This window comes from Salvia miltiorrhiza, chromosome 3 (genome assembly GCF_028751815.1).
Source record: "Salvia miltiorrhiza cultivar Shanhuang (shh) chromosome 3, IMPLAD_Smil_shh, whole genome shotgun sequence".
NCBI lineage: Eukaryota > Viridiplantae > Streptophyta > Magnoliopsida > Lamiales > Lamiaceae > Salvia > Salvia miltiorrhiza.
The window spans coordinates 6,050,617-6,064,547 of NC_080389.1; the positions used below are offsets into that span (position 1 = coordinate 6,050,617).

Below are 13,931 nucleotides of genomic sequence, written 5' to 3' on the forward strand. Positions count from 1 at the left end.
TGATGATTTGGGTTAGATATGCACACTTTGATCTTCAATGTTTAAGCTTAGGACCCCTAGGATCTTGCCTACATCATGAATGGTCCTTAGCCCCATTACAACCAATGAGAAAAGACCTTTTTGAGTTACTGTGTGACCATGACATATCACGACTAAGTGGATTTTCCTTCTTGAGTGTGAATTTCCAAAATGAATTCTTGAGAGAAGAGTGAACCGTGAGAGGAACTCGTTGTTGCTTGATTTGGACTAAATTGACAATGAAAACACTTGTTTGACATTCTCCTTTTCTTGAATTCGAGAGTTGAGAGTTGATTGTGAGTTGCATAGTTTGACTTGGCAGTAGGTTTTGTTGCTAGTGTTTGATGATTCTTTGGCTGCAGTTGTCTGTTGAGTTTGTCGTAGTAGTGTCCTCGTCTTTTCTGTTCCTTTTCCATTTGGTTTTGTGTCCGTTGTTCGTTCTTTATTTTGGAGTTTTAGTGTCGTGTCGAGGGAGGAAGTTGTCTCTAATGGCTAATTTTCAACATTAAATTATTCTTTCACGTCATACTTGAGGACAAGTATGATCTAAGTGTGAGGGGATTTGATGTGTGTATTTTAGTTACTTAGTTTAGTGTGTGTTTGGCATGATTTTTATATGATTTTATATAATTTGTGATATTTTGGCGCAGGAATTAGATGGATTGGAGATGGATCTCGTGGATGGAGGAAATATTGAAAGTCGAGAATTTGATGAAGAAGTTGGTGATTTTTGGAGGAATTTAGAGATTTGGCTTTGGAGCTAATTATTTTGTAATTTAATTAAGCCAAATACTCTTTTAATTAATTTTGGGCTTTAGTTTTTTGGAAAGGGCCGAAACCCATGCTAATTAGGGTGTTCGGCCACTTAAGGGTTTAATTCCCTTGTATTTGATTTAAGTTAGGACTCTAGTTTTAGTGGAGCCGCAATTGGAGACTAGATATAAGACTAGTTTGACTTGGTTTTAAAACACACAACTTTTGATACAGCCGCATATGTTTAGTTTAGCACTTTTAATTTGCATGCAATTTGATTCACACGTTCTTTTAGTAATTGGAATTCCCTTGTTTTACTTTACATTGAATTCTTGCTTTTTAATTGACAATTGCGATTGGAGTTGGAGCAAGGGGCCAGACGAGTTTTCTTCTTGTTCAAGTGGTTACTTTTAATTCTTGCAATTTATTTTGTTTGCTTTTGCTCGGTTATTTTTCTTATATTTATTTTTATTTATTTGATTGTTTTTAATTTAAGTATGAGTAGCTAACTTTTTAATTCGGCGAGAATAATGAAACTCTAATTTGATAATCTGTGAGACCTAATTGGTTTAAAATTGATTCCTATTGATTCTGATTAATTCCTAGGTTCCAAGATAATTCTGATTTTATTTAAGCCTGATCAACTTAAGTTTAATTGGATTATAGTCAATTAGTTCCTGCCAATCCGTAATTGTTGGAACAGGACTGATTAGTGATACAACTACCATGTTCGTAGTAGGAATTAATTGGTATATTAATTATTACTAGCGTATCTAGGATAATTGATATAAACTGGGTTCCTTCATCTTAATGCTATTAGAATATTAAATCTAGGTCTGGCGTCTCCAGATAGGTTATATTTTAATAAGGGAAATAAGCAGGTCTGGCGTCTCCAGCTGTTTATCGACACCGTAAATAGGAATTGGGGTACGTCCGTTGCGTTTCACGGTATCCTATAACTGGTTGGTTGATAGGGATTAATTAATTATTGCGTCGAGGATCAGAGTTGAATTAGAGTGGATTTATTTGAGCCGAATTACCTCTTTAATTGATTTAATTCAAGAATTATTTTTATTTGATTTAATTTGCTTTTCTTAGTTAATTAATATTTTCGCCAAAGTTAAGGCGTGGTGGCATCACCGTTTTTATAGATTTAGGGATTTGAATGGGTTTTAACTGCTCTCTGTGGGATCGACCCTGCTTACCATTATACTAATTTATTTTGGTAATTCCGCAGGAATTATTTGGTGGTTGGCGACGTCCACCAAATTGGCGCCGTTGCCGGGGAGCGGTGTTAATTAATTCTTTTCCCTTTGTCTATTTTTCTTTTTTTTATTTTTCTTTGTTTATGAGCAGATCGTCCAAGCCAAACCTCCTCTTCGATAGTGAAATTGAGAAGACCGCGAAGAAGCTAAGGAAGGAGGCAAAGGCGAGGAAGCTACTGGATCTGCTGGATTCGCAGGCTAACCTTCCCGTTCGACAAGAACAGTTCGTCGAGAAGAAACCCAGTTCTGTAGCTGCGGAAGAGGTTCTGTTTGCCCAAACAAACCACGACTCGGAGACAGAATAAGACTGTGAAGAAGAAACCGACTTCAGTTTTGGCAAGCTTGGCGCAGTTCTGGCACAAGCAAGACTCCGTTCGAGCTGCAACCTCTGACATCATAACTTAACACGAATGGTGCTATGCGTTGACATATCAAGTGCAACCGCATGTTTAATTTCATCCAAGGCGTAAGGCCACCAACCTTCATTACGATCCAAGTTGGCCATCAAATCAGCCGGCTTGTTTCATTCTCGATAAATGTGTGAAACTTGAACACAGAATTGGTCAAGGAGCCTTAAAGCGTTCTTCCAAGCTGCCAGGAAGCGCCAAGACACATCAGTCGACCGTGTCTAAAGAAGGCGGACTATATAGGTCGAATCCGCTTCGAGCCAGAGCTGCCTCCAACCCCGATGATGAGCAATGTCAATAGCATGAATAACCGCGAGGAGCTCAGCCTCAAAAGCAAAGTCCTTGCCCCCTTTAAAGTGGAAGCAACCACGAACCCAACCCCAATTATCCCTAAACACCCCGCCAGCAGCGATAAGGCCTGGAGCACTCGTGTTCACTTTAATCTAGCTACCCACCGGTGGCCACCAATGAACCTCGATCATCATCGGAGGTGGCCTAGCCCGAGTCGCCACACCAATGCGATGAAGAATAAGATAGTCACTCCAAGAGTTATTGGAGTGACCAAGTCTAGAAAACTGAGAATCCATCTCTTTGAAAGAGACTTTAAGGAAACTCAAAATCATCTTAGGATGGAACTCCTTTTCATTGAAGGTGGTTTGGTTGCGGCAGTCCCAAACCATAATAATAATTGCTGCTATCCAAAAAGCCGACACCAATGGGCTAAAATCCGCATTCCACGAGGAGACTAAGAAAGAGTGAATGTCCGAGCTCCTCTCCAAATCATGTTTATCAAACTAATTCAGAATTTCCATCCAAGTGGACCGAATACCAGGGCACTCCCAAAAGAGATGTAACGATTGGGTCCCTTAATCCCCCTTCTGCTAAGACTATCCAACGTTGGCATTTTGGAGTGGATGATTCTCCAACATATTATAGATCTGCGATCCGGAATGAAGCGCTCCCAGAGCCACAACCCCCAACTAACTTTGGGAAAAGACGGACTGACTTCAGCATAGGCTATAAGAGCTCATTTTGTACACAATATATGTTTGATTGATTTTTTTTTACTGTCATATTAATATCATGTTTAGGAGAATGCAATAAAATATATGTAAAAATATAGGATGTAAATAATACGATGCATTACAAATATTAATTTAATTTTGGGACTATGAACTATAAGGTAAAATAGTAAATTTTAATTATTATTTTAAATAGAAAATTATAAAAAAAGGGTTAAATGCATGTAATATCATGAACTTTAGTCGAAATCCAAATTTAGTACGAACTTCAATTTGCCCAATTTATATGGCTAACTTTGTTCCGTGTTCAATTTTAGCACCGATTTGTTTTCTGGCGAAAATTTCAGCACCACGTGGCAATGACGTGTTTTCCAAATGACATGTCATAATTTGTAACTTAAAAACGTCCAATTTAAATGTGTAACTTTACTTCATGTTCAACTTTAAATGTGTAACTTTACTCCGTGTTCAATTTTAGCACTGAATAGAGAGAGAGAGAAAGACGAGCATTGTCGGAGAAGAAGAAGAAGAGGCGGCGCGAAGGTGGGTGGCGAGTCGGGCGTCTCCAAAATCCATCTCAGATTCTCCCGTCCCAGCCATCTCCGCTTTCAATACTAACAAGCCGTTCACCCTCATCTCTTAGATTCTTCCGTCCCAGCCAATTCTCCCCAAACCCCATGCCGTCTCCAAAATCCAATCGGGAAAGACAGAGATGGTGAGGGCACGAAGGCGGCAAAGAGCTGTCGTGCCGATGTGGGAATTGGAGTGTGGAGGTCGGTAGAGGCCATGGGTACTGTTGTGGTCGCTGAAAATCAAGAGGAGGTATGGTATGAATTGGGGATACCTAGGGTTTTATAGAGAGAAGATAAAGATTTGGGGACTGGTTAGTGGCGGCGCCCTTTACTGAAGAGGAGGCGGCGGGGCTCGCGACTGCTGTCGCCAGGAAAGAAGACGGCAGCGTAACCATGTTTGTGAGTGTGTGTTTTGCGAAATCAGAGAAAGAGAGGAATATCGAACCTAGAGATGGAAGAGAGGAAGGTCGGATGGAAATGTGGAGGTGGCTGCCGAAGGCGAAATGAGGTAGTGGCGCCGCACCTGTGATGTCTGAGGTTTGTGTGTGAGGTGTGTATAGTGCGTGTGTGATGCTGGAGGAGAAATGAGGGAGATTTAAGCTGGGCGAGGGATTTGATAGCCGTGGCAGCGGCGGCGGAGGCGGAGGAGGGGTGGCGGGAGAAGGAAGGGGTGTTGGAAGAGGAGTGATCGAGAGAGAGAGAGAGTGACGAGAGAGAAAGCTTGGTGAGCAAAACGTAGCGTTTTACTTGGCGGCCGAAAGCTTGCGCCGACAAGCCACGTCAATGACACGTAGGATCGAAGCGTGTGCCGACAAATCACGTAAAAAATCGGTGCTAAAATTGAACACAGAGCAAAGTTAGCTACATAAATTGGGCAAATTAAAGTTCATGCTAAATTTAGATTTCAACTAAAATTCATGATATTATATGCATTTAACCCAAAATAAAATGAGAATTACGAATAGAATCATCCATCACAAATATATTATACGCTATAATCACATTGCATGTCCCAAATGAGTCCCAATAAATTTAGGATATTACACATTTTTGTACATGTGTAGGCCCAACTCATGTTTGTGATAAATTCTTTACAACAAATAATTGCAATCCACCAAAACAACCCAATTCCCCCTTCTAGTAAAAGAAAAGAAAGCCCATTTTCTTCATCCAAATTTTGTCAAGAATTGAAATGATTTTTTTTTTAAATATTTAATTAATGCTGATGCGGCGGCCGAACTTGATACCATCTGGGCGCTGCTTGGGAACGTCTAAAACGGAACCCAACATGTTGAACTAACCAACCTAGAGAAAGGAAAATATATAGAGCCGACAAGCAACCATCGCAGCCGCCGCCGCTGCCGCTGCCGCCGCCGACATTATTCAATGCTGAAGAAACATAGACCAAATTATACATACATGCTGCCATATTATAAATATAGATAGATATATGTTGGACAAAACAACCCAGATAAAATAAAATATATAGAGCCGGCAACCATCGCCGCCGCCGCCGCCGCCGTAGAACTAAAAATGTCACTCGCCTTCAATACCGGTGTTACCCCTTTCTCCGGCCACAGAGTTGGGAGCAGGAGAGAAAATCTTCGAGGTTAATTAGCAATTTTTACATGTTAATTTATTGATGATTATACATTTATACTTATATATACTTGTTTGCTTTGCAGTGCAAGGATTTCCGATGGCCACCACCAATAAGCCATCTCTCACCGTTAAATGCAGCCTTACTACAACAGTAAGTTGCAAACTCAAAATCTTGTTTTCAGTTTTATCAAGGCTAGATGTAGACAAGGACCAAAGCAGAATTTTATTTTTCATATAAAGAGGTCGATCCAGGGACGGATCCAGAATTTATTTGTTACGGGGGCACAAAAAATTATATATATATATATATATATATATATATATATATATATATATAATATGTTTAAAATCCCTTCGAATTTTATCTCGAATATTTGGATTATAATTCAAAATCTGAATTCTTAGTCCAAATTTATAAGAAAGTCTTTTGCATCAAAATCGTCCCTACTTGATTTGGCACTATCATTATTTTTTTTTAATAACAAATGATGATTCCAATGCTTTTTTATAAATCTTTTCGTATAAACTTAAAGCAAAATCATATAAGAACAGAATTTTTGCAAGATTGTAAGCTTATTAATTTATATTGTAATATCGAATATTTAATTAATCATATCTGATAGTGCTAGAAATTGAGATACTTTATATATGTTGCCGTACGTGTTGATTTGGGTTTGGCATTGGCAATATGAGATATGACAAAATTTGTATAAATATACATATATAATTAATAATAAAAAAATAAGTTGTGGGGGCACGTGCCACCATAGTGGGTAAGGTGGATCTGTCTCTGGGTCGATTGTATTTTTAAGATTTTGAGTTTTTAAAACAAATTAATTTTTTGAGGCATTGGCATGTAAATACTCGAACTTTTTCTATTTTTTGATTTTGCACCCTATACTTGAACTTTGTATTTTTTCTGATTTTGCACCATACAATTTTTTGCCCTCAAATCGTTACTGACATAACAGTTTGATTGAGAGGGAAGTTTGAAGTGCATAATGAAGCCAATAAACTTGTTGTCAATGTGGGATCTGCAACATGTAATTGTGATTTTTGGAATGTCAATTTTGCTACTATATCATCAACGATTTGGGAGTAAAAATTCGCCGGGTGCAAAATCAGAAAAAATACAACCACTTATAGACAGATTTTAAAATTGGAGTGTAAAAATCAAAAAATAAGAAAAGTTCGAGTATTTACGTGCCAATGCTCTAATTTTCTTTTATGATGCAATTTGATGGATTTTGGCACGGTAATTGTCATAAAAATGTATTTGACTATTAAGAATAAAAAAAATGTTTGACAAATACATCGAATTAAATAAACTCTTTGTACGTGTTTGCATCAAAATAATGCGCACTATCTATATTTCAATTTTTTTTATTGGAAGAAGATCAAGGGAGTTGCAACTTTTTTAAAAAAATATCTTTTAATTTTTAATAATTAAAATGGCATTGTTTTTCATTTTGATTATCAGAAAAACTATGAATAGATGTTCTAACGGTTCCATCCATTTTTTTTTTTTTATCCATGTAAAAACTAAGGAATGTTAAATCGAAGCAAAATTTGATAGTTTGGATATTTAATTGGTATGGAATATTGATAGTATGAGTTATTTTGATCTAAACACGAATACTTAAACGGTTAGATAAAAACTTGTTCAAAGCTTATTTATTGAAGCTTGATATCTAAATGAGTCAGTCATGAGCTCGTCGACACTTAATTCTCAAGTTTTTTAACATACTTCTTTAAATGATTTAGTTTGATAATGTAAAATTATTAACTTTATTTGTTATACTTAAGAAAATAACGAGTTTTAGTAAATGTAATTATTGTTGAGAAAAAATAATACTTATTCCATCTACGAAAAATGTGGCCTTTTTACCATTTTGGTCCTTCCATAATAAATATGGTGTTTTAATTTTAGAAAAACATATCTCAGTGTGCGTGTGTTGGCCGAGCGATAGGTGGTCAATATCCAAGGCCTGAGGTCCTGAGTTCGAGTCCACCGTCATGCGGATTTAATTTAAATTTCTTTATTTAGTTGTGTAATTAAAAAAAAAAAAATATATCTCACAAACCGATTATTAACTACCTAACAAAACAACTTTGGTGAGTTCATTTTTCTACTTTATACACATATCACAACCATTTATTAAAATACATGTCTTCCAAATTACATCATTTTGGAACATTCACAAAAATTAGTCTTTTTTTTTTTTGAACAATATCCCACAACTTATTTATCATTTCTAATACATGGTGGACTTCTTTCTCCACTTACAATATCATTTCTAATACATGGTGAACTTCTTTCTCCACTTACAATATAATTAATTATAATTATTAATACTACATTTTAAGTGAAACCCTTTCTCCATCCACGATACACTTAATAATTTTTATTAAAACTTGTATTGTCTCCTTCTAAGACTAAATACAGAGTAAATTATTTGGATGTAATTCTAAATTTAGAAAACCTTGAACCTCGAAATACTCAATTAAATAAAACTCAAGCTTGATTCAAAAGATAAACAAGTGTCACAGCCCGCCCTAACTAGGGATAGTTAGGCCGAGTGATCCACGACTAGGGATGGGGTTAAAGAAGAAGGGGAAGAAAAGGGGCGTCATTTATAGCCGTAAAACTTACTCATCTTAATAAAACTCGTCATTTTTATTCATTAATACACAATTGAAAACAGTCTACGAAAGACAGCATAAAACTTAATTAATATCATTAATCAAGTTATACATCGTATGAAACCATTCTCTTAAGACTCAAAGTATGACATAACATACTATAACATCAACAACATCTTGCAGCGGAAAGTAGCTAGACATATGTATGAAGACATATTCTAGACAGGTTAACTATTTATTAACAACCCTGGAGACTCCGCTCATTGCAGCACCATCATCACATCAGCTCAACCTGCACATTTAGAAAACATATGCAGGGCTGAGTACAAAAGCACTCAGTGGGCACGTATGCCTAGGTATAAAAATACATGCTTCAATACTATAAATTGTCATGCCATCATAATCAGTACAGCAAGGGAGTTTTTCGCTAAAAAGGCCCAAGCTTACTAAGTTCATTTGTGATTCTTAAAGTTCGTCTGATCAGACTAAGTTCTTTTGTAATCTATCATATCTGAAACTGTGTGCCGGAGAGGTGGCCACCTCTCACGGTCACTTGACCGGCCAACCCGCTAGATGACTCACGGTCACTGGTGTACACTAGCCCTGGCAGGATAGCTATCAACTGCTCAGGACCCGAATTCGATTGCATCATTGGCAAAGCCAAAGCAGATAGATATCATACTAAAATTTAAACATTTTATGGCAAGACAATACTTGAAATAACTTTAACTCAAATATTTTGTAACGAAATAACTTGCTCAAATGTAACATTAAACTCATTTGATAGATATATAAAACTGAAATTAACAGTTAAATCATCTCATGCATTCATTCGTATAAGAGGCCTACGACACGCAGGGGATCTCTATATACGTATAGTAAAAGTAATGCCCACCTCGTTGTGTCTCTGTATCAATGAGTAACGTCACTCTCTCCCTCAAGTCGTTACTTCCCAAAAGGACCTTCATCGTTATGAAGAATTGGTGAGAAGTTATAAAAGAAACCTCGATTAATAATCTAATCTCTTTTATGAAACATTAGTATCTCTAATGTTCATCTCTCTTGATTGTTAATCAATATAACAATTATTATCTCTCGTCATTACTCATTAATTATAACATCCTTATGTTATAATTAGCAGCGCTTCAATTAAAAGAAATATTTAACACATCGAAAAGTCCACTTTCTTAGCAGATCTATTCGCTCTCATCTCGTCTAATTAACCGATTAGAAAGTTAAACTTTCCATTAGGCATGTATTTGAGTCACGGGTCAACAAGAATTGACTATGCTCAAATTCTAATTTCACTAAAAATTTCGGCATGACCTATTCATATATAATGTCAGCCACGAGATTTCAACGCGTGAATCTCACTACGTGAACTCGTCTCTCGACTCAAAACTTAACATCTTGACATCTTTTCAACGCAAACCAAACAATTCAAAATCATCAAAACTCTTTATCAGTAAACTATCATTTATACTCGACACCAATTGTTCGAGTGTCAGATACCAACATTTATGTGCGTTAATCATAACTCTCACAACTCACACCATTTAGTCATATCGTATCATCCATCAAAACAAATATAATCAAGTTGTTTTCTAGAAAGTTTTGCTGTTTTTGTGTCATCTTTAAAAATTCATAACAACCAACTCAATCATCATAAACTCTCATACCAATTGATCTCAAAAACTTCATGAAGTGTAGTTCACTCTAAAAATGGTAGTTAACCAAAAAGGTTAAAGGTTTTTGGAGATATTGCTCTTTTAGTGCAGGCTGTCAAAGATTGACAGTTTCTGCCAATTTTGTTTAGGCCATTAGAAACCAAGGCAAACCTTAATAAAATTCCATCAAATTTAATCATCCAAAACTAAAGGTATCCTTGAAGATTTGGTTAAATTTTCACAAGAGAAAACGTTCATATGATCTGCCAAATAAACAATGAAACTCATACACTTTTACTGTTGGACAAATATGACAGCAGAACAGGGCATTTTTGAAATAATAAACTGCTCTGTTTCAGAGGTCATAAAAATCGAAATCTTATGTTTTTAGAAAAGTATTGAAGTCTAGTTTCGTTTAAAAAAAACGGTGATGCAAAATCCTTCATGGATTAATAGATATAAACGTTTTTGTGAAGTCTACCAATAGTTGACAGATTCTGTCAAGGATTTTTCAAAATATCTTTAAAATAGCAAACATCATCCAAAAGACATGAAATTTTGCAGCAACGAAATACACATATCATAGATAAACATACTAAAATTTCAGAGCCATCAAGCAATGAAAACTCATCGAAACATAAGCTTGAAACTGCTGTAAAATTTTGACAGAATTCCAGTTTTAATTTCGTTCAACAATTATCATCCATAAATTGTAAATCAATTAGCATGCTCATGTGATATCGTAGAACACATATACGCAATAATATTCATTATGCAACGTCTCAAACTTCACGAATTTAAATAATCATACTCTAAAAATTTATACAATTTTCGTGCTTGGAAAAATACGAATTTAATATATATCGATTCTAGCATACCCCTAAGCACAAATATCAAGTCAAAACGATCAAACAAAAATCGAAAGACAAGCTAATATGTGAAAAAACGGGGCTGCCCTCATGGGTTTCATAGCTACGGTTCGTTCCGTTCTTACTCCCTTCATTAAACATGCTCAACATCTACCCAAGAACAACATACTAAAATTTCACGACGATCCGACGTCGTTTCGAAATAAAGTCGAGAATCGACGTTTTTCGACGTCGACGAAAATCGAAAAGAAAACCATCAAAACGTAGGTAGAGATCTTACCTACTTAGATACGTGATCGAAAAGATGATCGGCGCTCGTCTCGGTGCTCAAATCGGAGGTCAAAAGCTTGAGCTCAAGCTAAAAATGAAAATGGCGTGAGTGGTGTGTGTTTTAGGTGTTGGTGTGTGTGAGTTGTGTGTGGGCTGAAAATCAACGTGAGTTAAGAGTGTTTGACTGAACTTGGGCGGTTGGGGGTGGTTTTGGTGGGGTAGGGTTAGATATTTAGTCGTTAAATATCTCGTCTCGTCTCGTCTCGTCTCGTTTTAACGACTAACAACCCATACTCTTCGTTACTCGCCCTCTCAACCTCTACTCACTTTCATTACACTCGTAATTCCATATAAATATAGAAAACGCAAGCTCGTTCTCGAAATTCTGATAAACGAGCTCGGTTCGTTTATCGAGAAATCCCGGTTTACTATTCACTCGTCGTCCAAAAATAAAAACTTTCATTATTGGACTCGTATCGAAAAACTAAGAATATTTCTCGACGACGTGCACGTAAGATTTTGAAAGTCGACAAAAAGACGAAATAGCCGTATTTTACTTATTCATCGTCAAAAAGTCAAAAATTTCAAAAACGTCTTAACGGACTCAGATTTCACTTCCGAGTTCACCGTTCTCATTCAAATAATTATCTAGAATTATTTGAATACTCAAACTCAAATACGGATATAAAATCCCACATCATTCTCACATCATCAAAAGAACATCTCAACATTTTTAAAATATAACAACAAAACTTCATATAACTCTTCATCTCTTTACAAAGTAAATCAAACAAGGGATCTAAACCCTAATTACTCAAATTCAATCAATTAAACACGTCATCAAAAGCCCGGGTATTACAACAAGTCAAGCTTGAAGTCTTGAAGATGCTAGTATTTGACTTAGCTCAGTTCTATTCGATTACACCCACAGATAATATACCAGCTTAACAACCTTTGTGTTGGAGAAATTGCTTATAATTAAAGTCTAATTCCGTTTAACCAAATGCCCTTCTTTAATTCAGGATTTGATGGGGAAAATAAAAGAGAAGTTGAAGGGGGAAGACGATAGTTCTCCGGCAACTGCGAGTGTTGAAGCTGTGAATAATATACCCTCTAATCTGTGTATAATCGACACCCTTCAAAGGTTGGGAGTCGACAAATACTTCCAATCTGAAATCAACACTATTCTAGACGACACATACAAGTAAGGAATTGTTTTCGTTGTCCCTTAGAGCACTCCCAGCAGATCACCTAAATGTGTCACTAACTCTAAATTTAGGCTAAACCAATTGAAAATGAGATAAAAAAAATGCATCTAGCAGATCCCCTAAATTGGATGGAGTCCACAAAAAAATTTATACCTACCTAAATTGATCAATCTTAAATTTACACCCACCCTAAATTTATTTTAAACTTATAATTAGTAGGGCCCACACATAATTATTGTTTTTATGTAGAAAATAGGAGATCTGGTGTATGCATTTATAAAATCGAGATCCTAAAATTAAATAGAGAAGCTTTTGGGAGGAATATAAGAGCATAATTTTAGGATTTCTACTGGGAGTGCTCTTATGGTGGCACCCTATAGTAGCTAATAACTTATATTAATAGGAAATTTTATCCATATAGATAAAAATTATAGAAATAGACTATTTTTTACTTTAGTATCTTTACAAGAAAAAATTGATGTTATACGACCAGTTTCGTGTAACAATGACCATTTTTTACTTGAGTCAATTTTTGAGATAGTCGTATTGAGCAATGAAACTCAGTATTTGGTCTCCCATCTTAAAAACACAAATTTTGATCATTTTTTATGATTTAGGACTGTATTACCCCTAATGATCGGATTTGGGTTGCGCACGGGTTGGACTTCGGGGTTGGGCTGGGGTGCGCGGGTTATGATGGTACAGTTGGTACAAATGGATGAATTAGTGTCAATTGTGTTATTCATTAGGTATACTTTACACAATTATGCTCATTTGTGTCAAATGAGACTGAAGATTGAATGATGGTACAATTGGTACAAATGAATAAATTCGTGTTAATTGTGTCATTCATTAGGTACACTTGGCACAATTATGCCTATTTGTGCCAAATGTGATTGAAGATTGAATGATGTTACACTTGGTACAAATGGATAAATTTGTATCAATATTTATGTCATTCATTAGGTACACTTAACACAATTATGACCATTTGTGCCAAAAGAAGGGGGGGAGGGGGGTGGAGAGAGAGACAGAGGGAGAACCACGTGTACGGGTTGAGCTGGGTAGAGTGGGATCCGCGAGGTCAAAGGTAATTTGGACCGAAATTATAAAAAAAAATGGTCATAATTTATGTTTTTCAGATGGGAGACAGAAAATTGAGTTTCATTACTCAATATGACTATATGAGTGCATATTCTCCTTTTACTTTAATATTCTTAAACAAAAAATTTGATAATTACAAGAATTTACAATTTCGTGTAACAATATTGTTATACGAAAACTTCGTGTAGGCGTGTAAGGGTGCCCTTTTTGTCATGTAGGCTAGGCATAATAGTAAGAAATGATTGCTAGCTCCACATTTTTATCTATATGGGTATAATTAAGAAATGATTGCTAGCTCCACATTTTTATCTATATGGGTATAATTTCTATATGAGAAATGCTGGAATTGGATGTTGTCTCTTTTCCTTATTCTATTCTATTTTTGAATTTATTTTTTGACAATGGAACCGCAGGCCAGCGGAATAGTGTGCGTGCGTTTATAGTGATAGAGTGATTAATATCTACCAAAATGTATGATGTTTGAGAACAATCACACAATCGTTAAATTTTTTGTACTTGACCCAAGAAAAA

The 13,931-nt window shown here is 36.0% G+C and overlaps 1 protein-coding gene and 1 long non-coding RNA gene across 2 annotated transcripts in view; one reads left to right on the forward strand and one right to left on the reverse strand.

Annotated features, from left to right (window-relative positions):
- The first annotated feature begins 5,427 nt into the window (after positions 1-5,427).
- LOC131018203 (sclareol synthase, chloroplastic-like) overlaps positions 5,428-13,931 on the forward strand; it is a 31,360-nt gene continuing 22,856 nt past the window's right edge. The window contains exons 1-4 of the mRNA XM_057946928.1: positions 5,428-5,646; positions 5,723-5,790; positions 6,204-6,206; positions 12,111-12,292. Of these exons, the coding sequence (XP_057802911.1) occupies positions 5,571-5,646; positions 5,723-5,790; positions 6,204-6,206; positions 12,111-12,292 (329 nt within the window). The 5' untranslated portion in view covers positions 5,428-5,570. The remainder of the gene's footprint in view (positions 5,647-5,722; positions 5,791-6,203; positions 6,207-12,110; positions 12,293-13,931) is intronic.
- LOC131017219 (uncharacterized) lies at positions 8,315-11,219 on the reverse strand. Its single transcript, XR_009099481.1, has 3 exons — positions 11,099-11,219; positions 9,178-9,244; positions 8,315-8,574 (listed from the first exon to the last, which is right to left on the reverse strand). It is a non-coding gene; the product is annotated as an uncharacterized LOC131017219 (long non-coding RNA).